Raw genomic sequence first — 26,318 nt, forward strand, 5'->3', positions numbered from 1 at the left:
GACTTCTCATCAATAGCGTCTTTCTTGTCCTCGTCGTCGTCGATGGGTGCCAAGGGATCAGCTGGAGACTAGGATAGCTGGGGGCGGTGGAGGAGCGGGCCAGGTGTTCACCATCTGTTGCATCCACTCCTCGAGTTTCGTAACTCGACCATTGAGGTTGGGGCGCGGAAGTTGCGGGGGCGAGGGCGATGGAGTAGTGGATAAGCTAGGCTGTGATGGTCCAACAACAGTGCGGTGGGCCTTGGAGTCGAGATCGTAGACTCAGCCCCTCTTCCGGGCTCCCACTGCTGACAACCACAATTTTTGCTCGGTTAGAGCCACCGAGCCTTGAGAGGATAATAAAGGATCTTGATTACTGTTTGGTTGGGTATGGCGTTCCTCCATCATTCTCAGGAACAACTCCTACGAATAGATTAATTGATTAGTAAAATTAAAAAAATAATTTTAAATTCAAAAATTAAATTATAATCTTGGAACTAGCGTTAGCTGTGGCCGGGTTGGCCTTATTTTTCGTCGATTGTGACTTTATGGGCTTGCCTAATAATCTTGGAGCTGGCGTCATATCTCCTTATCTAGCCACAATGGTTGGGCCAATTAATTTCGAGCATCCACGAACCGCTTCTGCAAGAACTTGCCTGTATGCGACTTGATGCCTTGAACATTTACTCGTCATCGCAGTCCCACTAGTAAGACAACTATAAATTTCACATATAATTTTTTTTTAAATATTAGATAAAAATGTAAGTATTACATAAAAATAAATATTATTATTACCTTTTAAATTATTAAATCGAGTAACTGGTGCTCCTTTGGGATCTACGATGTGGATCCCTAGGTCTGCGGACCGTAGCATAGTCATGAATCTACAGTTTAAAAAATATTAATGTTAAAATATGATGGTATGGAATGCCCGTGTGTCATTCATACAATCCCATAAACGAGAAGGTCGTTTACATTCCACATCAATGCCGCTCACATAATGAATGTCTAGTTCGTGGCATTATCATACGTTCGAACACCCACATGCCGCAATTGCAATAGCTCCTCCATCAACGGCTCCAAGTACACATCGGTCAGATGCTTCAAATTACAATAGCTAGGATCACCCTTGTAAGAAATATATACTCAGAACTCACACACATATGGGGGGGGGGGGGGTAGATTGTACGGTGTAAGTACAACGGGCCAACATGAATAAGTACGGCGTACTGCTCATGCAGTGCAAACCCATCTGAGCAAATGCTAGCTGAACATTACGCGGCTCTTTTGAAAAATTGGGATATGTCCAATAAAAGTGCCTCCAAACCTCTGCATCAGATGGATGACACGTGGAGCCCTCCTCCGACTAATGTGTCTCATGCCATGTCATGTGCTCTACAGCTGCTCTCAAAACATACGACCTCTGTAGATGGGGAGTAAGAGCAGCAAATACCTAAGAACGTCATACGAGGGCTTTTTGCTGCGAGGGTCTCGCTCCCTAGTCGACTTGTACTTAGTGTCATAAAATTTAAAGTATTCCAAATCGATTTCGTCCTTTCAATACAACATGCAGCTATTTTTACACGCATCAATCTTTTCTACGGGTAAACCCAAATCCTTTATCAATTTTTTCGTACTATATTAATCTCTTAGCAGGGTGTGATAAAGGGGAAATATATTTTAGCCCACTAGGATATTTGCTTATATGTTCGCTCAAAATATGGCTCTCCACCTTGATAGCCACCAAACTAGCAACTGACGCCAACTGAGATTGGATACACTGCTCCACAGCAGCAGGTCAGCAGCGTGCACTATATCGTAAAAACGGTCTGAAAACCTTGACATATAATTATAGGGGCTACTGTTATAATATGAATTAGGACTAACATCAGTACGGCAGGACCTCGTACCGTCATCAGACACACCATCGTGGTAAGAAGAAAAGTAATCTGGTCGGTTGCATAAACAACCATCCTCTGAGCTAAATCCATCTGTTGTTCATTAGCATAGTGGGAATTACCCTCTTACTAAGCAGTTGGGGTTTGCTATTCTTGCACTGGAGAGGCAGTTACATCATCAAAGTACTCCGGTATCATCTTCTCGCCATGTCAAGTCCAATTATAATATTTTGGCAAAAAACCTCGTAGACATAAGTGATAACTGATATCGTCGGGTGTTATAAACTTTCCACTTTTGCACATTCAGCACGGGCACCTAATTTTGTCTTCATCCATATATCCATGCTGACACTTAGCCCATTCTATGAAAGTCTAGAGGTTCTTATCATAAATTCATCTCCTTACTTGTAGTAACATGATGATATATCACTACATATTGACACATATATATATAATTATATTTTCAACCTATAAATTTATAAATATTAATTTAGACTAATAATACATAACATATATATAAGATCAAAAAATAAAAAAACTAAAATAATTAAACTATAATTAATTAACAAAAAGAGTTAAAATTATTACCTGGTCAACCAACTCAAGAGATCAACAGTTGCTAGACCAAGAACTAAGCAAATTCTACATAATCAAGTGTATATGCAGGAAAATTATAGAGAAATTGAGAGTATGTGTGGTTAATAATCAATTTTAGAAAAAATGAAATGAAATGAAAAGAACTTGCAACACACATATATATATAAGCTAAGGTGTCTTGGCTTTTGTAATGGCCTTTAGAGCGAACAATATAGCCATTTAGAAAATATAGCCATTATAAGGTCTTTATTCAGAACGACCTTTATAATACACATGAAAAAGAGTCATCCATATTGGCCTTTGTAACATTTGTTTTACATAGATTTTGATCTGGTTTTTTACACGATATTTGTAACAACTCTCCTTTTTTTTTCACAGACCTTTACAAAGTTAAACGGTTGTCCCAAAAATCATAAAAAATTAGTAACAACAAAAATTATTATCGGTCTTTCTAATGGTCCGCTACATTTTAACATTTGGTACTTTACATGCATGTATTGGAACAACTTCCAGAATAAGAAATGCTGGCCGTCACTAAATTCAAAAATAATTTCAATAGTTTTTACTAATTGTGATGGCCATTTTTTGGTAACGGCTTTATAGGGATAAAACGATTTAGTAATGGTTCTGGCTGTTACAAAAAAGTGAATTATTATTGGCTCCGACATGATGTCATCAAAACTTTTTTTTTTGGGTAAATATAAGTTTCATTAATAAAACAAGATCGTACAGTATAACAGTGCTCAATTGGTGGTTTCTTCATCGACAGGCCAAGGGATACGCCATAATCTATATAACACACATGAACTAATAGAACGAGATAAATTAACACTGATAATCCTCTGCTAATATCTTCCACAATAATGGTAGTTATGATATTCGGTGGTCGCTCCGTATGCTTAAAGCGTCTCAAATTTCATTCCCTCCAAATGTGGTAAATGCAAGCAGCCAGGAGTGCACGATAAGCCAAGTTAATGATATGTTTCCTCTCCATTTTCTTGCAGCACTCAACGTCTCGTGACCACTCTCTATTAGGCAATTCAAATCGAACAATCCGCCGAATAGCTGTCAGGCATCTTCTGGCATAACGACATCGAAAGAATAGATGAGTATGTGTCTCCATTGCGCCCTCATCACATAATATACAGGCGTCTAGGTATGATAGCCATGGTTTATCAGCTGTTGATAGTTTTCCCAAAATCGCAAGCCATAGGATAAAATTATGCCTGGGGATCTTCAGGGAACCCGAGAGTAGTGAAGACCAACCTACCTTGGGTCTTGGTGGGTCCAATAGCCTGTAAAGAGATGCAACTGTAGGTCGTCCCGTCTCAAATCGCCAAATAATGCAATCTGTCTCGCCATGAATCATTGGCAATGCAAGCAAAATATCCAAGCACTCAATGTCCATAATGAGAGGCCAATGCCATTGCTCCTCTATAATAACACTGCTGAGCTTGTCCGCCGTCCAAAGCCCAAGTATACGTGGACCCTGTGGGAATCTCTCAATAAGGGGACCAAGGTGATGCCATGGATCATGCCACAGATAAAATGAATTTTCATCACCAATCTGATAGTCCACCATCGATCGAAACAAGGGGCATAGACGAAGGAGTTTCCTCCAGCCCCACGAACCCCCATTGTCAGTGACCGTCCATACAGATTTATCACGTAGCCCCCCGTTATATAACCATTCTACCCAGATCGATATTCTATCACATCGAATAACATCACACAACTTCTTGCTCATCAAGGCATAGTTTAAAGGAGCGATGTTCCGTAGGTCCTGACCCCCCTCCAACGCGGGCCTATAGATATCCCTCCATGCTACTTTGGCATATCCACTGGTCCCTGTGCCCTTCCATAGAAAAGCTCCCACACGCTTCTCAATCTCCTCATAACACCTTTATGTAGGATGAATGCAGAAGCCCAATATATACTTAACGCCATAAGGACAGATTTAATAATCTGTACCCTTTCAGCATACGATAATCTCATTCCTTCCCAACCTTTAATGCGTTGATCAATTTTCAATAATAAAAGCTGACAGTCTGTTAACAATAATCTAGAGGAAAGTAGAGGAAATCCCAAGTACCTCATCGGAAGATGTTCTTCCTGGAAGCCGAGCATCTCTAACAGCTACTCCCGTATCTCTTGTGCAGATCGAGAGATGATAAGATGGCTCCAAAACTTATCTGTTAGAAATTTGTAAAAAAAGGTCGTGTGTATGACCGTTCCAAAAAAGTCATTACGAATCTTACATTTTTTTGTAGTGATTTAACATTTTGGCACCAACACGTTGAGATGGATAACCACCCCAACATTTGCTAAAATTTAAGACACATTTTGCAACCGTTGTTTGTCGCAAATACCATGAAACAAGTAACTCATTTGGGATGGACTTTAACGTTGCAAAATTTGGGTGAAGTTTGCAACAACATGCCTGGTCGCAAATTGAAATGGATATTTACAACGGGTGTCTCAATTCTCGATGGCTAGAATATTCATATACTTTTAATTTTTGACGGATTAAACATCGTATTTCATCTCAAAATATCATTTTATTTTAAAAAATAAAATTTAATTTTATTATTATGTTTTAATTAAATTGTACTTTTACATTTAAAAGTTGAAATAGAATGCAATTTAAATAAATGCATGATTAATAAATTAAAAAAAATATTAATAAAAATACTGTATTAATTAAAAAAAATATAGTAAAAGTCAGTATGATTTTGTTTTAAATAGAAAAACACACAAAAAAAAAAAAAAAAAACTCCTATTCTTAAGCGACGTCCTTTCTTGCTCTTCGTCAGCTTGACTAGTGGGTTTGAACAGTGTCGTTTGTTGGGTAGGATCATGGGATGGATGCTCGTCCTATTTCGGATATGGTGAGACGCCAAATTAAAATATTTCATTATTTACAATATCATCCCCTCCATCCGCTCAATGCATTGCTAGAGTCTGACGATCTTCGGTTCTATCGTCGGTGTCGGTGGCCCACTCATCTGCAATGGTGCTGCAGTGGAGGTTTGAGCTTCTGAGCCCAGATTGAAGATTCGGCCCTTGTCTAGGCCCCTAGCCACATTGACGTCCCACAACTGCTCCTCTATCACAGCGATCGAGGTTGCTGAAGATGCAACCTCCTAACAAGTTGTCTGCGCCTTGAAGGTGTAGTTTTTGGACAGTTTCGAGAACATCTCCTAAGATTGGGGGGGGGGGGGAACAAACAATGTTTTAATTGAAAATGAAACTTGCATACTTACCACCACCAGCTCCCCCCTGAGGCGCTTCAATTGTCATCCGCCTTATTTTTATTGCATCTAGAGAAGACCTCCTTCTGCCATGACTCTTAAATTGTAGTGTTAATGGTGTAGGGAAAATCCTTTTTTTTTTTTTTATAGTGATCCAAAATTAAAATAATTGAATTACTCCTTTTTTATACATAAGTATGTAATATTATACAAACAATTATGATCTATTACAAGATAAATATTAATATATTAATACTCAGATGCAATCAACCTACACAAGAATTTCCTGTGACATTATTACAAAAAAAAAAAAAAAAAAACTATCTAATTTGGTATACTTTATATGTCTGTTATTGGAACAAAATCCATGAGAAACTAGGATATTATTATTTTCTTTTTTCTTGCTGTTTTTCAAGAAAACGGTTAGAGCTAGTTATATAGGAAATGAAGTTGACAAGAAGATGGACTCTGATGTACACTGGAAGCTCACTATATATATACACACCCAATAGTTTTTACCAAGTCATTATACATATATACCTCCACAAAAATCATTCTACGTACGAAGTTCTTGTTCTTAATTCCTCTCCATCTGTGTAGTGTAGTGCATGCACCTATGGCTCCACTGGCATGGCTTCCACCCTTGAATTCCCACCAAGAATCCTTCATAGATGTTCACATCCATGAATCCTATGTTGGACCAAGAACTGGAGACCTCAGGTTAATGATCGTGCTTCACGTCCACGTCGATTTCTACTCGGAGAAGGATGACAGCCTGGAGTTGGTGTTTCCAGGCTTTTTCATCACTCAGCGCAGACCAATCAACATGAGAAATCACGAAGCCCTGGAAGAGTCATTGTGGGATCTCATCCTGGACGAAGATCTCATCCCCTTCCCATTGCGCAACTGCTTTTGGACGGAACGCCAACTCCACTGCCGTCAGTCGCGGTTGCTTCTACTTCGCAACGAAGATGAGCTCGTCGGGAAAATCTCTGATTTCCTTCGTTTGGTGCACAAGAAACCAAAGAACAACGACATGATGGCATTGGTGCGCTTGGAGATCGGGAAAAATGTGATGGTGCCTGTGGAGGAATTCGCGTCGTGGGTTTCTTGGTTTGAGGAGCAGAAACGGATTGACCCCACATTTGAGTATGAATACAGTAAAGCCATCAGAAGACCGCGTGACATGAGCGAGGTTCACCAAGAAGCAGAATCCTTAATAGCAAGGCGTCCGGCAAAGATCGTCAACGGGGAGCTACAAATTGTGGCTGTGAATGGCGGAAAAGATGATGGAGCGTCGATGTTGGCGAAAGAGTCATGTTCTATATGTTTGGAAGGGTTTTCCAATGGGGGGCGCGGGACGAGGCTGCCTTGCAGTCATATGTTCCATGAAAATTGCATATTGAGGTGGCTGCGGGGAAATCATGTTTGTCCTTTGTGTCGCTATGAGTTGCCGATTGATGAGTAATGTAACCTTGAATTTTATTCAATGATTGATGTATCACTTCTTGATCTTGAATTTTTGTTTAAAGATTGAGGTAGTAGTTCTTGATCTTGAGTTTTACTCAAAGATTGATGAACGAGTTCTTGAATATATTAATGAGTTTTGTAGCTGCCGATATATATCATATATTTTTTGATAATCTGGAGCTTGTAGATTGGGTTAAAACATGTTAGTTCTGTCATCAACTGCCATTATGGAAAATGATTATGTCATGAAATGTATATAATATATACATAGTTAGATTAATTTGGATTATTTTCTTCTTAATGCAAGGAACCCCAAAATAAACCAGGAATATAAGAAAATAAATGTCTTAAGCAGCTATCATTTTGAATTTATTAAAATTTGTTTTTCTAATAATGGTATTCTTAATTGCATGTATAAAACCAAAATTAGTATCATTTCAAACTAATTAGATTTTTTTTCTTAGAAAGTAAAATTGTCATTGCTAATTTATATTATTTAATATAAGGAATTTAATTGCTAGTTAATAAATTTAGAAACAAAAATCTACTTACTAATGAATTCCATAGCTTCTTGTTTAAAAGATATATTAAGTAATGTAAATTAATTACATAAGCTTTACTTGCTAATTAATTCGACACTGATTTTAGTGTTAGAATTTTTCTCAATAATTGAATCATTTTCTTGTAGTGTTATGATCAATTCACATATAATCTTCTGGTCAAATTGTCTAAAGCACTAAAATTGTTAAAATTTTAAAATTACAATACTGAATTATAAAAATTAATTGGTACACAACCAAAATTGCCACCACCACTAAGTTAAATGATAAATTGCATTTTTTCAATTCAAAATATAATAAAAGACTGGTCTAATAATATTGTAAACACAATAATTTAGCTAATATATACATGCGACAATGTTACCAAAAGAAAGGAAAAAAAATTATATTTATGGACAACTATTGACTATGAACTAAAATCATAATAAATCATTATTATTAATCATGATTAAATAAATTAAATATATAAATTACTGTATGGCAGACACAATTCTTGCACGGGAGAAGAGATCTTGTTGGAAGAATTGGGACGGGTAGGCACGGTTTCAATGTTTCCGCTGCAATGTCAAGTGGATGAAATGTTTCACTATCCAGGGTAGTTTTGTGATGAATATCAGATGGACTATGTTATACTACATCCACTATTAAAAAAAAAAAAAAGAAGCCATTTTATAGTAGCGATTTTGGTAACGGCTATAATAATATTATGTAACAGTTTTTAATTAATTGTAATGGCTATTGTAACGGATAGCCTTCTGCTGCTTCTCTGAGTGCTACAAAATATTTATAACGGCTTACCTGGTGGCCGTTACAAGTTTACTAGCCCTAAAAGCCGTTACAATACTTGATCAAATGCAAAAAATGAGTTTGGACCTTTTCTTAAGAAATGTCAAATTACATTTGGTATATTTATTATTGAAACAACAATTGTAACAGATATAGTTTTGGGATTGATTCAACTTGGGAACGGTCTTTTGAATTCTCTTTGTAACAGCCGTGCATTATATTATAATGGTTTTTGTCCCGAGAATTGCAGTACTTTTTTCAGCACTTTTTGTAGCGTATGGCCTTTGTAGCTCCTTGTTTGAACGTTGGTTTTAACTTTGTACTGGCCTTTGTTACTATTTTTATGCTGCTTTAGTAATGATTTTTTGGAGGGACTTTTTAAAAATTGATAACTCCCTTTTATACGGTCTTTGGAACTACTTTTGTAGTTATATGATAGTAGATCATATTTGTAAAAATAAATTATTGAACTTTCTGTTATATATATGTAGTTTAACTATTATATTTTCATAAAAAAAAAAAATCAAATCTAAATTAGTCTCCCTGTCGGCAGTGTCTTTCTTGTCCTCGTTGTCATCGAGGGGTGCCAAGGGATCAGCTGGAGACGAGCGCAGTTAAGACAACACTTAAGTACCTGAAAAGGATTAAAAATATGTTCTTGACTTACGGCAGTAGAGAATTGATATTGGAAGGCTATAACGACACTAGCTTCCAATCGAACGATAATCATGCCAAGTCTCAATCGGGTTTTCTATTCAAGCTGAATGGTGGTGTGGTTGCTTGAAAAAGTTCCGAGCAGGATCCCACAACGTATTCCACCAAAGAAAGCTGAATACATAGCGGCTTTGGAAGTAGTTAAGGAGGCGGTTTAGATGCAAAAATTACACCCAAGAGTTGGGTGTGGTTCCTAGCATTGTTGAGCTTGTAGTTATCTTCTGCAATAACAATAGCGCGATAGCACAAGTAATGGAACCGAGATTTCATCATCGTTCTAAACATAGTCTTAGGCGCTACAATCTGCTTAGAGACACAATGAGCAGAAGTGACGTAAGGATGGACTAAGTCAGCTCAGCAGAAAACACAACCGATCTATTTACTAAGCCAATGTTGCAAATTGCACATGCTCGGCATCTGGGTAAGATGGGATTAAGGTCGATGGGTGATTAGATTTAGGTCAAGTGGGAGATTGTTAGAATAGGTGACTTGAAAGCCAATTGAATTGGTATACATGTAAGCTATTCTCACAAAACTCGATTTTATGTAATATTATTTAGTGATAAAATGACTATTCGCTATTGGTATTTCATTTATTGTGCTCATTACATTTATGTTTGCATTTCTTTCAAATTTGATAACAAAGCCCACAAACCACTTTAACAACCATGCAACAGTTGGACTGCGCATTGGATGACGGTCATGAAATCAATTGTCTAGGACTGAGTCTGAAATATTCCAGGTCAAGGACCTCGAGAATAGACATCGAGTGTCCTATAGAGACTTGCATTAAGAGTCGTATTCATTTGATGAGTATCGTGTTTCATCAGCAACAGATGTGGGACATCTATGTGATCTTAATGGACCGATTGACTAGGTGTCAAATCGACAAAGCTGACTCGCGAGGATCGTCATATGGAAGCCTTGTAGGCTTGCTTGGAATGACTCGAATCTCTGGCTCCGATAGTACGGGGGTAGTCATTTGACTTGAGGAATCACGACAGTCACGTACATAAGATGACTGTACCTTGGATTTGTCCAAGAGTTGATTATGCCCCAGGCATGGTCATCATAAGTCTTGTCCAGTGCAGTCAAAACATATTGCGAGGATACTGAGTTCCAAGAAGAGGATCTGTCACCTATCAAAACGTGATAGAGGTATCTCCTACGCACTTGGAAATGAGTTTACGCTTTGTAAATCTGTGGCCATAGTCATTGATCGAATAGGAAAAAGAGGTTCTTACGCGAGGAATTTGGCGTAACGCGATCTCAAGTATTAAGCATAGACGCCTAGTCCAGGATGGAAGCCAACACCCAATTCTGTGCCCTAAATTAAGACTGGGAGATGGTAGACAGAAGGACTTTACCCGTATGGACTCGAGAGCCTAAACGTTCATATGAATACTCGCCTAGTTGTTAGTTCCATGGACCCTTGCTAGAAAGCCACCCATGGTTTCAAGCTTTCTTGATCAAGGGTTGATCGAGAATTACTAATTAAATTGATTTTAATTAAAAATAGTGTTTGACACTAGCCCAAGTATAGCTGAACGGTGAACCTAACGAGTCACACACAAATCACCGAAAAGGGACGAGAAATTAATTGAGAATTAATTTTATAAGTAATTGGATTACTTATAAATAAGATAAATCCATTGGATGGATAAGCCCAATAATAAATTAATAGTATTGATTTGCTATTAATTTATTATTGGGCTTGCCTTTATTATTTAATAAGTTGGACTTATTAATTAATAAAGGCTTATTGTGCTCATATATTTAATTGGTTTAAATATATGATGGACTTAATTAAGTTGATTTAATTAAAATTAACTCGGTCTTGTATTTTAATTAATTAAAATCGGCCCAAGCCCCCTTAATTAGTGGAATGATTAGAAAAAAAAAATATTGACTAAAAAATTCACTTTTGAAAAGTGACATGTTAGTCATCGATTTTATTATCTCATGGATGGTTGAATGAACCTAGATATATTTTAATGCATTTATACAAGGTAATATATATGTGTATTAGTTATTTGAAATAACTAATGAAAGAATACATAATACACAAAATAATTTCCTACACCCTAACTCCACCTCTCGGCCTCCCTCTTGTATACACACTTGCTAAGTATTTTTCTCCATAATTTTCTTCTAGCAAAGAGGATTGAGGAATCCCAAATTCAGGTGTGGTGTGAACACAATTTTAGAGGACATCTACATTGAAGCTTTGCGTGAAAGGGTCAAACGAAGGAGATTCCATGTAAACATAAATCAAAAGATAATTCTTGAATTACGATTTATATACTACTCATTTTTTATTCAACCATTACCCCCATATATTTATTGTCGTTTATTATTTAACTACATCAAACGCCTGAAAACTCCAAGGGTACACCCCTTGGAACCATGGTTTATTACGTTTCATTTTAATTTACAGAATTTATAGTACCACTTCCGCTTGCATGTTCTCTTGCCGATTCACTCGCATTTTACGGTGCTTTCTGTCCATTTGTTATGGCGTGTAGAGGCATGAATTTTGATGAAGTATACCCAAAGATTGGTATTGAGCACTAGTAAACTCAATCCCATTATTAGAACGGATTACTTTGACAGAGTTTTGAAATTGAGTTTTAAGCATGGTAAGGAAATTTGCTAATATTTGAGGAACCTATGACTAGTATTTTGAGGAGAAATGTCCATGTGACTCCACTGATATCGTCTACAATAGTAAGAAAAGAGTTAAAACCAGTTAGTGACCTCAAGTGATATGAACCCCATAAGTCAATATGTATGAGCTCAAAGATTCTGTTAGAATGTGTGGTACTAGGAAAGAATGGCAGCCTTTGCTGCTTAGTGATGTGGCAGACCTCACACTCAAGAGCATGTGGAGAAACAATATCTTTTATATCTAAAATATGTTTGAATACAATAAAGGAAGGGTGACCCAACCTTCTCTACTTTTGTGATCTGTTACTAGTATATGATGCAAGACAAGTAGTATTTCTTTTGACATAAGAATCAATGACAATAGAATCAAAGTAAAGAATTGTCCAAAAAATATAGGTTCCCAACTTGTTTCCCTACAACCAGAACCTTCTTAGTCTTCCGATCGTGAAAGAGGACATGAGAAGAGTAAAATAACACTTTAACAGCCAAAGAAGAGAAAATCCTAGGGATTGATAAGAGGTTAAATTTAACGGAGGGCACTAGTAATATGTCAGTAAGAACGAAGTTCTTGTGTAAAGTAACATTTCCAGTGTGTGTAACTGATTGTGTGGCACCATAAGGCAAATGTATCTGTGTAGGATATGAAAGTGATGTGAGGTTATCAAGAGAACAAGTGATGGCACACATATGGTCAGTTGTCCCCGTAACTACAATCCAAGAGGATAAAATAGTAGTTCCAGAGTTAGCGAAAGCTTCATACCTGCGAAATCATCTACATGTGCCAGATTTCCTTGTACTGCAGGCTTTATAGTGTTCTTCACGTGTCTAATTAACTCATGCAACAATTCCTCTTTAGTATCTGACTGTAGTTGAACTCCTTTCTTAGTGGTTACCTCTACTGTAAAGCCTCGAGCTCCTCCTACATCTCGTTTTCTTTTGTCTACAAGCTCATTGTACCAGTCAGGAGTTCCGTGAATCTTAAAACACGTGGTCTGATTGTGCCCTGTTCCAATGTGTGCAATACTGAGAGCGCTTGTCCACATTGTAGATTTTCTTGTCAAATTTTGCTCCTCCTTTCATATGTTGTGTTGTATTCAGTATCAGTTAGCTCCAAGTGAACCTTTTTCTGTTTCTCAACACTCTGTACCATCGAATATGCCATGTTGATCGAAGCAACAGGATCCATTACTAACAACTAGTTTCTTACATTATGAAGACATTAGGAAGCCCCATTAAAAACTACATTAGTTGTGTAAATGCAGTTGAACCTACCACGGCCCCCAAGTATAATAGGTGCAACCATTACAAGTACATTGTGGAGTTGGTTTTAACTCTGTCATTTCATCCCAAAATTTCTTCATGTTTGTGAAATATGATGACAAAGACACGTTACCTTGCTTCATAGAACATATTTCCCTCTGATGTTGGTATAACTGTGGCCCATTACACTAACGATACTGCTATTCAAGATCTAACAAGAGATTTTTAGAAGACTTTGTGTACATAAAAACCTCTACAATGTCTTTAGAAATAGAATTTAGAATCCATGAAGTCACCATACTTTCAACTCTAATCCACTGTTCAAAGTGTGGATCATTCGCAGTTGGTTTTACAGAACTCAGAAACTCCAATACGAAATTATTACCAGTGAGAGGAGCACTCACCAATACCATCTCAGGATGGTCAGATTCATGAAGTTGCAACAGTTCAGGTAAGGTTGCCATTCTGGTTTCCACAGTAGTTGCATTGACTGATGTTAGTGATTGACGTTTCTGCCATTGTTGATAAAATCTACGAACAATTGCATTTTATCTTTTTATCATAGAGTTTCTTCGTGGTATCACTTCTTCTGACGGCACCTCCAGTTCTCTGCTTTTGCAAAAAGTGAGTTCTTCTTTCATAATTCTGGATTCCCTTTTCTTGGTCGTTTCAGCTTGCTTCGCAAGTGATCATAATAGCAAAACAAATGGTTCAACTTAAACAACATTATTAGCCAGGTTGGTAAACTACAACTTCTCTCTTTTTTATTTTATTTTAAATCAATCCATAACCCCAATAATTAATAGGGTAAATTGCAATCTACCTGTCTATGTTATAAAAAAAAACGTAAACAGGCCCTCATAAAAAATAAAATAACAATTTATGATTTTGTATTTTTCAAAATGCAGCAATTTACCTCCTTAGGCTGGGAGATAAATTGTTTCAATTTTTAAAACACAAGGGGCAAATTGCTACTTATTTTTCATAAGGAGGTAATTTGCTCATTTTCAATATCACATGAGGGTAAATTACATTAAACTCATAATTAAAATATACGTTCACGTCGTAGTTGTATACTTAAATTCTCTTTTTTTCTCTTTTTTTTTTTTTTACTTTAAACGATAATACTCAATCGATTTCTAAGAATGACGGGCACGAATGGAATATTTATTTCCAAAATTCATACTAATCTTTTAATGATTTTCTAAATTTATTACTATATCTGTGGTGGGTGTGTTAAGTTGTTTACTATTATAGTTTTTAGAAATGAGTATTACTCATTCCATCGTTTTCCATGGATTTGACTGTCACGAAATTGAGAATGAATATGTTTGGTTATATTATTAGAATAACTAATAAACTCTCTTTCACCTTACATTTATGCATCATTCGTTGAAACAATCTTCCCACATGAAAACTGCCAAAGTTTTAGGTGTACAGAGTTAGTTCTTGAACAAAGAAAATGATTACTTGGCAAAAAAAAAAAAAAAAAGAAAGTATGTAAAGGATTAAGCTATATGCTCAATGAGTTTGACAATTTTGAAATGTTGAAGTTCTATTTATATATTTACCATCTCAAAATTTATCAACGGATTAATTTCAACTAATTCCTCAGAATATATGGACAATGCAGTCAAGGAAGTCAAGCTTAATTGGCGAAATTGAGACTTCGTGACTTTAAAATCATGGATTTAAATCCCACCAACGTGTGAGATGTTATTTCACTTTAATAGTAAGTGTCATTTTACTTTAATAGTAGTTATTGATTAGGTATAGTCATCTGATATTGATGATATGTGTATGATTGTTATAATTGTTAGATATAGCTATTTGATATTGATAATTGTAATCGACTTACTCAAAAAAATATATGGCTAGTAGGGTTAATGCTTATAATTTGTACTTTTCCAGTGGAGTGCAATTTGACTAGCAGAAGTATGAGTTGAAGCTAATCTTTCTTGAGTTCAAGATTTGAAAGGATTATTACTTTTTTCGATTTTCTACTTTACATACCAAGTACGCAATAGATGATAAAGCTGCAAAACTTTTTTGAATTTGACCGCCAAAATCAAAAAAATGAGTTACACTAAGAGATATGACTGTGAAAAGAAAAGACTTCGAAGGTCTCGTGGTTCTGCTTACCCAACCTTAGTACAAACTCACTTGGTAAGTGGAAGGACTTATGATGTGAGGATATGCCTCGAGCTGTGCCAGCCGGCGGGATACATCATGCCTCGAGCTAGCGCACTCCAGCTACCAGCCGGCGGGGTACGTCATGCCTCGAGCTGGCGCACTCCAGCTACCAGCCAGCAGGGTGCCTACTTGGGGATTGGCAGCGAAAATGCGTTCTGGGTATTTCCTACATCCCTTATTGATACCCAAGAAGGGACCTACAGAGGTCAAAGCAAGCAGCATTACTAGGTATGCATAACAAAAGAATAGGGCCTTAGAGGACCTATAGAATAAGAGTATTTTAAGATCATTAGAGACATTTGAAAGACAATGGATAAAATGTCATGAGGTCATCTCCGCACGATTGGATTGATAAGCACCTAACTGGCAAGATCAAATCGATAAGAATAAGCTTAAGGGCTTCAAAGTTCCATGCTATGTGCGTGGGCAGGCGACCCACTAGAGTTAGGTCTCCGGTTTTATTGCTATGCCAAACTATCTAATAATCCCCTCCTCCTCCGTCAAAGACAGTGCCGCGTCCATCATTACCAAGTCCCCGTCCATTGAACCACCCAACAGTCTAGTGGAACGCACGACTAATACTATAACAATGAAGCAGCATGAAACAAAAGAAAGAAAGAAGATACCCTAAATCCAAATACGGCCACTCTGAATCGGAGGGCTTTTCTTATATGCAGCACATATTTTAACAATATGGAATTGCAAATCACCAGCCCCGGCCCAACTAAGGTAAGAGTGGTTTCATATGTCTATTTGATATGGGCTCAGGCGAGCTTTGTTGGATTATCAACAGTCTAAGTCTACTCAACATATATTCCACTTTTCGCCAGAATCTTCTGTTGATATCGGCTTCGGTTACTATATTACAACTAAACAATTCAGCTCAGTCGCTTTAGGAGAATTCAACCAGGAAAGATGTGGGTCGGTATTGATCCCGACTTTTGCACAAAATTCCTATAGGATAGAGCAAGTATTTGATTAAAATCTTGATAGACCAACATTACTAACAGGATAAAGCAACACAAGAAAAATAGCACAAATCTAAAGGGACTAATTCTACTGCAAAACATGATCAAAAAATCATTGTTAGTGGATTACATCACTACTTCCTCCAAGAAACCCCTCAAAGCTTCTTACATCCATCCATCAAACACACTCCATTGGAGGCAAAAAACCACCTACGGTTAACAATAGTCAATTACTAGCATCAAAACTAAAAACCCTCCTCACACTAACATTACATTTGGTTAGAAATTCTTGATCCCCAGAAGTTTCCCGTACTACCACCATCAGCTTCAGGTACTACTCAACTAAGCATAAACGGATCCACAAGAGAGAGCCATCAGGAGTATCGCCGCTTGCTCCTCCTCTCTCAACTTGCTCATCAGCTTTCTTGATCTCTGCAACAGCATATCGTTTCCCAAAGCCATAAATCGCATTTTCAGAATCTCTCGGACTTCATTGCTTCGATTAACGCTGCTTCTCTTCTTTTTCTTGCTACTTCTTCCGGTATCTAATCCCAGAAGCTGCCTCCTCTTTTTATTGTATTTGATCCCACACGCATTGCATAGTGACTAACGAATCAAGTCGGCAAAACAAAAAAAATCAGCGAGATAAGCAAAGAGTTTGATCGTCAACAGATGAAAACGGAAGGGTTCTTCATTACTAATTTTTCAAATTACCTTAGGTCCGGCTGGGCCGCCTCTCCACAGGGGAGTTCTGGTAGTGTGACAATCGCTGCAACTTTTGGGTGAGGCGCTGTTGGTGTTCTTTTCCTCGGAATCTTGTTTCTGAAAATTAGAAAGGAAAAAAGAGTAAACCAACCAAGAAAGAAGAGCTTCAACTGTCAAGATTTGATCGAAACAAACTCTAGGAATGGAAGAAAATGGATCATCTGATCTCTCACCTTGTCTTCTTTCAGATCCATACCATCAACTGCAATATACTCGTTCGAAGCTCCAAAAAATCGAAGAAGAAAAAGAACACTCAGAAACAGGTGAGGGTGATGAAGATATTCAGAAAATCACATGATGAGAACAACAAAACCTGTAAAAAAACGAGGAAAAGAACAAAGAAGAAGAGAATATAGATGGGATTTTAGCGATCAGAGGTTTAGAGGAGACGAAGGGAAGAAGATCAAGGAAGCAATGAGCCGTAACTGTGAGCGAGTGTTCATGATGTGTGTGACTGTGTGTAGTGTGGCTGATGTAATGTTTTTATATATGAAACAAAAAAGAAAAAGAAAAACCAAACAGGGTATCTGGGGGTATCTGGGGGACACTGGTCAGCCGTACATGAAACCCTAGCTGACTCAACATTTCTTGTGGATTGACCCTAATACCCCTCATCAAGTTGAAATTTTAAATCCTAGTGAAGCAATCTCAGCCGTTGTTCTATTTTCACTGATACAATGCTGGACCCAGAAATTCAGGTGAAAGATTTATGTGAAGAACACTTACGTGAGAACGGCTGCATTAAAATAAATCATCACACTATAAGAGTACTTTACATGCAAATCGAATGAGACACTTGAAGACATGATTATTAATCGTTTAGGTAGTAATCGACAATAGTAGTCAACCTAACTATATAAAATACTGTCACCTTAAACTTATACTTATAATCTTTTAATAATAAGTGATGAAAAGCGATAGAATTGAGTTGATTTGACCGTCCAATGGAGTTGACCTTTCATCAAATTTAAATCATGTACTATGAAATAATATTATGTTTCCTATTATATGTATAGAGTAATTTTTAAAATTTAAGTGTATAGAGAAGAAAAAGAAAAGCAGTTAGTGTTGAATTTAAGGATGGAGTGTAAGTGGTGTTTTTAGGTACTCATGTCGGAATACTTAAAACCATACATTAGTGATTTTTAAGATCAACAAAGACTTTTTGTATTTACGGAATCATCATAGAGGACTTCATAAGAGAGCTTCAGAAACAATATACTCGAAGATCTTGGCATAATTATTTTGCTAAGTACCTAAGATATCCATGAGACTCCTGTGCTTGGTGAAAAGGACAGACGTCCTTGACTAACAAAAGTATTGTTTTGTCTGTTGGGACCAGCCTATGTCACTGTTCATTTATGATATGCACAGCCCACTACAACCACAGATCATGTTTTCGATCAAGGGTGCAAGTGAAATCGTACAATTAAATCGACATTTATAAATATTAACTCTCCGTTGTCCAATACAAGTTTTGCTACTCTAACTCTTTACACATTTCTCTCATAAACCTTGAACTCGACATTGACTTGAGCATCGAAAAGTCATCGCCAGAACCTCTTCCGGCTTGGCACTAATGTTGTCTTGTTTGGCAAGATTTAGCCACCTTTGAGAGCATATCCGGAGTATTTGGAGTTGTAGAGATCTTAAAAACTCACTATACATTCCCAAGATACCTTGTTATTTCTAGGAACATTATTTAGCACCGTCTATAGGAATATTCTCCAGTTCTTTTAAATATAAAGAATATGAATGAGATTCCCAGTAACCCGAACATGAGATATAGAAAGCAAATCACTACCGAATCGTAGGGTACACACGCAGCTAACCCGCCGAAGATGCTTGAGACTATTATTGTGTCGAGGGCCGAGAAAAATGTCTAAAGAGTGGGCGGCGTATAGGGTCATGCTGCCACCACCACCTACGCCACCTCAGCTGGTGGAGGTGGAAGAGCAGGAAGGATTCATTGAACAATATATCCTAAAAACCCAACCTGTGAATCCAAGATTGAGAAGAGCTCTTCCCTCTCAAGGAAGAACATGCACAACTAGCTCCCTGTGAAAAGGTTTGAAAAAGCATGCAACATGCTCCTCTAAGGAGGTAAATAATTGAATAGTCACCCGTGGAGATGAAGAACAAAGAAGGGTAAAAGAAATCAGAGAGCTGAGCGAGCAAGTTGATCCCATCAGCCGTAGGATTGAGAATTTGAGGTATCCAACTGCAGCACCAGAAAATGTTGTTGTGAGGAGAGGATCGCCTTTTATACCAAAGATATTGGTGGAAACTTTGGCGCTAGGAGTAAATATCCCATATTACCACGGTACAACGGTCATAGAGGCCTTAAAAAGAGCACTTGATAGCCTTTGAGAACATCATGCAACTATACAGACTGTCAAAAGCTCTTAACCATAGGATCTTTATCACCATGTTATATGGACGAGTACAAGAATGATTTGGTACCTTAGTCCTAGCAATGGTCGTTTCATATGAGCAACTTTCAAGAAAGTTTTTGCACTATTTTGCCAGCAAAAAGAAAGTAAAGAGGTCTACAATCTATTTGTTCACTATTCTCCAAAAAGAGAATGAGACCTTAAGAAGCTTCATTAACAGATTCAATACCGAGGTGCTTGATGTGTCGGGTTTAAGAATGGATATGATGACAACGATATTGATACATGGTTTGAAGAAAGGGGCCTCTAGACTCTGCTTTGGCTAGAGACACTCTTGTAGAGGTGGAAGAGTTGCACCTTATTGCTGAAAACTACGTTCAAGAAAAAGAAATAATATCTTTAAAGAAAACAATTGGAAGGTCCAGCTTGTAAAGAGGACGAACAGAAAAAGAATAAGAAAGGGAAAGAGATGGCAAAGTCCGAGTTTGAAAAAGACCCAGCACTCAAGTATAAAAGGTTTCATAAGTACACACCTTTAACCCCTATGAGGGCAAACACTTGGACGAACATTGAGAAAAGAATATTATAGTGACCTCCGAAAACACACCCAACACCATCTCCAAATTTTATTGTAAATTTCACTAAAATAAAGGTCATGATACTGAAGATTTTTTCCAACCAAAGGATGAGATTGAGAGGTTGATAAGGCAAGGGTACGTCAAGAAATTCATATAAAATACCGACGCCCAGCAAACTGATAGGCACAACAAGCAACCCTCACAAAAGAGAGGAGCAAGTCTTGGAGCCCAAAAAGGTCTAATAGAGCTCCAAGTAGCCCATAGTATAGAAAATCTCCAATTGATGATAACCAGCCCCGACGAGGTGTCATAAATACTATCTCTGGTGGACCAATTTGTGGTGATTCATCAAGTTAAAGAAAAAGGTATGTAAGATCAAGACAAAGCTCCTCGGGTATCAGACACAATCTTGTTATGTTATCCATCAGCCGAATAAGGAGGTATCATGTTTGATGATAGAGACCTTAACTGATTAATTTTCCCCCATGATGATCCTGTTGTCATCACCATGGATGTTGCAAGTATTGTTGTTTAGAAGGTATTGGTTGATAACATGACATCAGCCAATATCATTTTTCCAAGTATGTTGAAGAGAATAGACTTGAATGTTACAACTGTTAAACTAATGAATTCGCCATTGGTAGGATTTGGTGGTGGGACTATAATTTCCTTTGGTATAATTGTTCTACCAACATCACTAGAACCATGTAGGAGAACCATGATGGTCAGATATTTAGTGGTTGACACACCTTTTACATATGACATGATATCGGACGCCCTGCACTAAACCAATTCCAAGTTGTGGTATCAACTTACCATTTGAAGTTTAAGTTCCCAACCAAGAATGGAGTTGGTTAGGTCAAAGGTGACCAAAAGATTGCCAGGGAGTGTTACCACACATCAGTCAAGTCTGATTCTGCGCAAAAGAAAATTGTTGCCTGATTTTAAAGTAGAAAAAGCTTCCAAAAAGAATAAAGTTGAGAGGATAAAAACTTCTGAGCACAAAATGGTGGAGCTAATTCTAGAAAATTCTGAGAAAACCACGAGGATAGAAAGCCAACTCCCCCTCAGATATGGAAATGATGTTGATTGAGTTCTTAAGAGAGAATGTTGGTATATTTGCATAATAGCATCAGACTTAAAAGGTATCAACCTTGATATTATTAAACATAGATTAAACGTTGACCCAATGCAAAGCTTGTGAGGCAGAAAAAAAGAAACTCTGGGCCTAAAAGAAATCAAATCATTGATATTGAAGTTAACAAGTTTCAAGCTACTAGATATGTTATAGAAATCCAGTACACTCATTAGCTCTTAAACGTAGTTGTTGTGCCAAAACCAGGGGGAAAATGAAAAATGTATAGTGATTTTACAAATCTAAATAAGGCTTTTACAGGGAATCCATACCCCATTCCAAGAATTAATCAACTTGTGGATTCCACCATAGGATATGCTTTATTGAGTATGATGGATGCCTTTCAAGGCTATCATCAGATATTCACAGCAGAGGAAGACTGCATCAAGAGATATTTCATCACAGAGAATGGGATCTATTGCTATGTGTTTATGCCATTTGCTTTTAAGAACACTGCAAAAACTTACTAAAGGCTTGTAAACCGCATGTTTCAAGAGCAGATTGGCAAAAACAATGGAGATATATGTTGATGTTATGCTTGTGAAGAGCTTGAAAGAGTCATAATACTTGATCCACTTGGAAGAATCATTTAAGTAAGGCGGAAGTATGAATGAAACTGAAGTTATTCTGTATATGCCTACTCCAAAGCCTTTGAAAGACATCCAACTGTTTAGTAGGGAAAATGGCATCTCTAAGCAGGTTCATCTCTAAAGCGGTTGACAAGGGTTTGCCCTTTTTAAAATTTTGCGAAATGTGAAAACTTTTGAATAGTCAGAAGAACGTGACAATGCCTTCAATGAACTGAAAATTTACTTGTCTTCCCCTCCTTTACTTACTAAACCTATAAAAGGGGAACCTTTGTATCTATATTTGGTTGTTTTTTATTTTGCTGTAAGTTCAGTTTTAATAAGATCGTGAACGACCAGTTTATTACGTGAGTCCTATGCTTCAAGGTGCCGAAAATAATTATATGTTGATTGCAAAGTATGCCTCAACACTTGTAATCACTGCCAGAAAATTGATACCTTATTTCCGGGCTCATGTTGTTATTGTCCTAACTGACCAACCTATGAAGCAAGTAATTTCAAAACCTGATGTTCCTAGCAGAATGGTGAAATGGACAGTTGAACTTGGAGAAAATCACATAGAATTTCAATGAAGAACAACCATAAAAATGCAAGTAATTGTAGATTACTTTGTAGGGATGAGTAGCCAAAATGAAGAAGTTAATGACGGAAAGTGGTTTCTTCAAGAGGAAGGATTTTCAAATTCTTCATAAGGGGGAGAAGGAATTGTTCTAAGAGACCCTGAAGGTCTCGAATCTAAGGTGGTCCTAAAGTTGAACTTTATTATGACCAACGATGAAGCAGAATATGAAGCACTTGTTGTAGGTGTGAGGCTTGCTCCCCAGCTTAGAGCCAAACACTTGATTGCATACATGGATTCCCAATTAGTGGCACAATAATTTAAAGGTGTTTATGAAGCAAAGGAAACTAACATAGTTAGATATCTTGAGAAGGTAAGAGAGATCCAACCCAGTATTTTAAACTTTGAATTGCACTAGGTCTTTGGGGAAGAGAATGAAAGGGCTGATGCTCTGTCAAAATTTGCAAGCAGCATAAGGTAAAATCTAGAAAATTACTTCCTTGATCTCAGATAAATCAGAGCTCGAAAGATTTGGAAAAGACCTTAAACTAAATAAGTCTGAAAAAAGACCCTCAATGATTAAGGTTTGAGAAAGACCTTAAAATAGAAAGGTCTGAAAGACACCTAACTCATTAACATTCGAGTCTCTGTGGACACTTGTGATCAAATTCCTCCTTGGGGGAGAGATTAGAAGATGAAAACTATAATTGAAAAATGAGAATTCAAGCATTGAGGTTTAATTGAATAAAATATCATATTTTGGAATTTTGTTGAGATGTTTGAATGCAGAGAAAGGCGCTTGTATGATGAGAGAAATCAATGAGGGTAGTAGCGAAAACCACTTAGGTGGGCGAGCATTAGCTCAGAAGATATTATGGCAACGGTATTTTTGGCCAACGTTATCAAAAGATGCCTTGGAATTTACTAAGAATTGTAAGAGCTGCTAGTTATATTAAAATATACCTCATGTGCTGCCAAGAGATCTAGTATCTAACCTAGTCACATATCCTTTCTGTCAGTAGGGAACAAATATCCTTTGAAATTTCCTTTACCCACAGGTCAGAGAAAGTTCGCCATTGTGGAAGTTGAACATTTCACTAAATAGGTAGAAGCAGAAGCTGTTGCAAAAATAAATGAGAATGAGATTACAAAATTTGTGTAGAAAAACATAATTTGTCGCTTTGGGATACCAAGGATTTTGATTTTTTTATAATGGAACCCAATTCAAGGAAAGAAGGTAGAAGATTGGTGCAAAGAGATGAAGATTCAACAAAATTTCACTTTAGTCGCCAATCCGCAGGCCAACGGGTTAGTTGAGAAATACACAGACCAAGGTTGCTAAGGATTTCTTTCATTAAGGGATGTAGAGGCAATCTAAAATTAGCCTCAAAGTCAGCCAAGAATAGAGTCCTACCCCTACACGGAGAAAGATGAATCCAATCGCTAGGAGATGGGAGAAGGAGTTCATATAAATCATGGATAAAAAATTGAGATTTGAGGGTGAGAAGATCAGAAGCAGTCAGAGTAGTGGAAAGACCCAAGCAAGGGCAATCATAGTTTATAGTCTCTTCAGGAAACAGATTTGCATTCTCATACCTCATGCTAAGAATTTGAGGCTCCTCTCACACAACAACTAGAACGGTATTTTGTTCAGTAGGGAAAGAAGAAACATTTTCAAGGTCCGATCTAACTCTAAGAGGTACATCACTTAAAGTTCTTTCCTCAGAATTACTTGCGGAATCCATCAATCAAGAAATACACTACAAAACCAACGGAAGGTAGGAGGAAGATCATAAACCTTGTGAGATTTCTAAAAGTAAGAATATCTTTTAATAGGCAGAAAATCTTCGGCAGAAACAGGAGTGTTGGAGAAGATCCGCATCCTCAAAATTTGGTAACTGTGGGGATATTGTAATGACACATTAGAGATCTTTAAGATCAACAAAATACCTTTCATATTCACGAATTTATCATAGAAGACTCCACAGGAGACCTTCAAAAATAGTATGTTCGAAGACCTTTCCTAAGGGCTTTATATCTATTGCTATTTTGCTACTTTATAAGGTATCCATGAGACCTTCGTATTTGATCAAAAGGGCAAGCATCCTTAACTGACAAAAACATTACCTTGTCTGTTAGGACCACCCTCTGTCACTGTTCATTTCCAGTATGTATGGCCTATTGCACATCGTACATCATGTTTTCGATAAAGGGTGTACGTGAAATCGTACAACCAGATCGGCATTTATAAATATTGACTCTCCCTCGTCAGGTACAAATTTTGCTACTCCAACTTGTTACACTATTTCTCTTAGAGACTTTGAGCTCAAGATTGATTTGAGCATCGAAAAACCATAATTGAACCCTCTTTTGGCTTGGCCCTAACGCTATCTTGTTTTGCAGGATTTAATGCACCTCTAAAAGCATATTTGGAGTATTTAGAAGAGTAGAGACATTAAAAGCTCACTATACATCAGCTAAATACCATACTTTTATTTCTAGGAACAGCATCTACTAATTTTGGCATGAGTTGTAAAAACTTTACTAAATGTTCTCAAGTTTAAATTTGAGTTTGAGACTAGATTGGAATCCCATCCATCACACTGAACACCTGAAACTTTCCATCGAAAATAAACATTTTAAACTTGCAAATGAAAATTAGAGATGCTCCAATGTAAAGGTATCTCATGGAGAAAAATGCCGGGGAGAAGTACAGGATTCGCCGATTCGGGTTGTTCCATTCCGAGACACCAAAAACCCATTATTTATTTATTGCCATTTGTCCACAACTCCAAAAAGGCTGCAGGTGCAGGATAGCAACATAACCCCGGTTCTGTACAATTTACTCCACCTTCGTACACCATCTCCCTCGCTCTCTACCATTACGAAAGCGATATTTAAGGAAGGGATAATTATAACACCTTTTTTCTTATGTTTACTGCAGTATATATATAGATTTTTTGTGATTTATAAAATTATATCTAATATTTTTTATGCTTATTTTTATCGATTTATTAATTTATTTATTAACAAAATTCATGAAATTCGCTTATATTAGCAAAAGAATTTAACAGAAATTCATAGTTACCTCTTACTACTGACTTTTTACAGGTCAATCAATATTTTTCTAACCAAATTATACCCTTATAAGGGCAAAAATGTACTTCTTCACATACATTACTGCTTAAATATAATTTATTTAGAAAAAATTTGTTTGAACTGCATTAAATCAATAATATGTCAATTGAGAATAAACATAAATTATATTATTTAAATAAACTTGATAAACTTCGACTAATAAAGAGATCTATTTATTTTACAAAAATAAAAGTGTCAAGAATATTGTATATAATTTTGTAAATAACAAAAATTTACATATAACTACATCTAATCTCATAGGAGAGCGGTTGGGCCATGTAACTATCCCGTTAACACAGGAAGAGAACAATCCAACTGCTTCTGTTTGGTCCAAAATTTTTGGTTTTGTTTGTCGCACCAAGATTCAATGCGGCAACTTAACAGTGTAACTATCAGTGTATACCACTTATTGGTATTCCTCCTCCACATCTCTGTTTTCTCTAACGAAATGGAGTATGTGCTGCATCAGGCGAAGAAACAGCGAAAACTTGCTGCGCACCATGTTTTCATTGGAATATCAATATCAAAAAACATAACTTATGATGAAGAATCGCAAATCATATCCCTTGCAGACCGACTGTAGGAGCTGAAAGCTGATTTCAGCCGCAGAGATCCTGATTCTTCTGAAAAGCAAAGGACAACGCTATATGCCAAGCATCTGCATCGAGACAGCAGATGTGCATACGATGCGCCATTTTATATTAAACAACACAAGCTGCAGTTCAGATGTGAATAATTTTTCAAGTGCGTTCAATTTTTTGATTAACTAAATCAATTTTTCATTGGAAATAGAGAAAAAATCAGTGCATTTTGTATTTTC

General features: G+C 37.0%; 2 protein-coding genes across 2 annotated transcripts; one reads left to right on the top strand and one right to left on the bottom strand.

Moving 5' to 3' along the window:
• The first annotated feature begins 6,122 nt into the window (after positions 1-6,122).
• LOC110012102 (uncharacterized) lies at positions 6,123-7,193 on the top strand. Its single transcript, XM_020694235.2, has one exon. The coding sequence runs from the start codon at positions 6,342-6,344 to the stop codon at positions 7,191-7,193; it is 852 nt and encodes a 283-aa protein (XP_020549894.1). The 5' UTR covers positions 6,123-6,341.
• Positions 7,194-16,406: 9,213 nt separating this feature from the next.
• Positions 16,407-17,580, bottom strand: LOC105165203 (GATA transcription factor 15). The gene is made up of 3 exons (XM_011084131.3): positions 17,282-17,580; positions 17,058-17,165; positions 16,407-16,949 (listed from the first exon to the last, which is right to left on the bottom strand). Exons 1-3 carry the CDS (start codon positions 17,300-17,302, stop codon positions 16,686-16,688), a joined length of 393 nt encoding a protein of 130 aa, XP_011082433.1. The 5' UTR covers positions 17,303-17,580; the 3' UTR covers positions 16,407-16,685.
• Between the last annotated feature and the right edge of the window lie 8,738 nt (positions 17,581-26,318).

The sequence above is a fragment of the Sesamum indicum genome, linkage group LG6, assembly GCF_026168435.1.
Source record: "Sesamum indicum cultivar Baizhima isolate 11 linkage group LG6, ASM2616843v1, whole genome shotgun sequence".
Classification (NCBI taxonomy): domain Eukaryota; kingdom Viridiplantae; phylum Streptophyta; class Magnoliopsida; order Lamiales; family Pedaliaceae; genus Sesamum; species Sesamum indicum.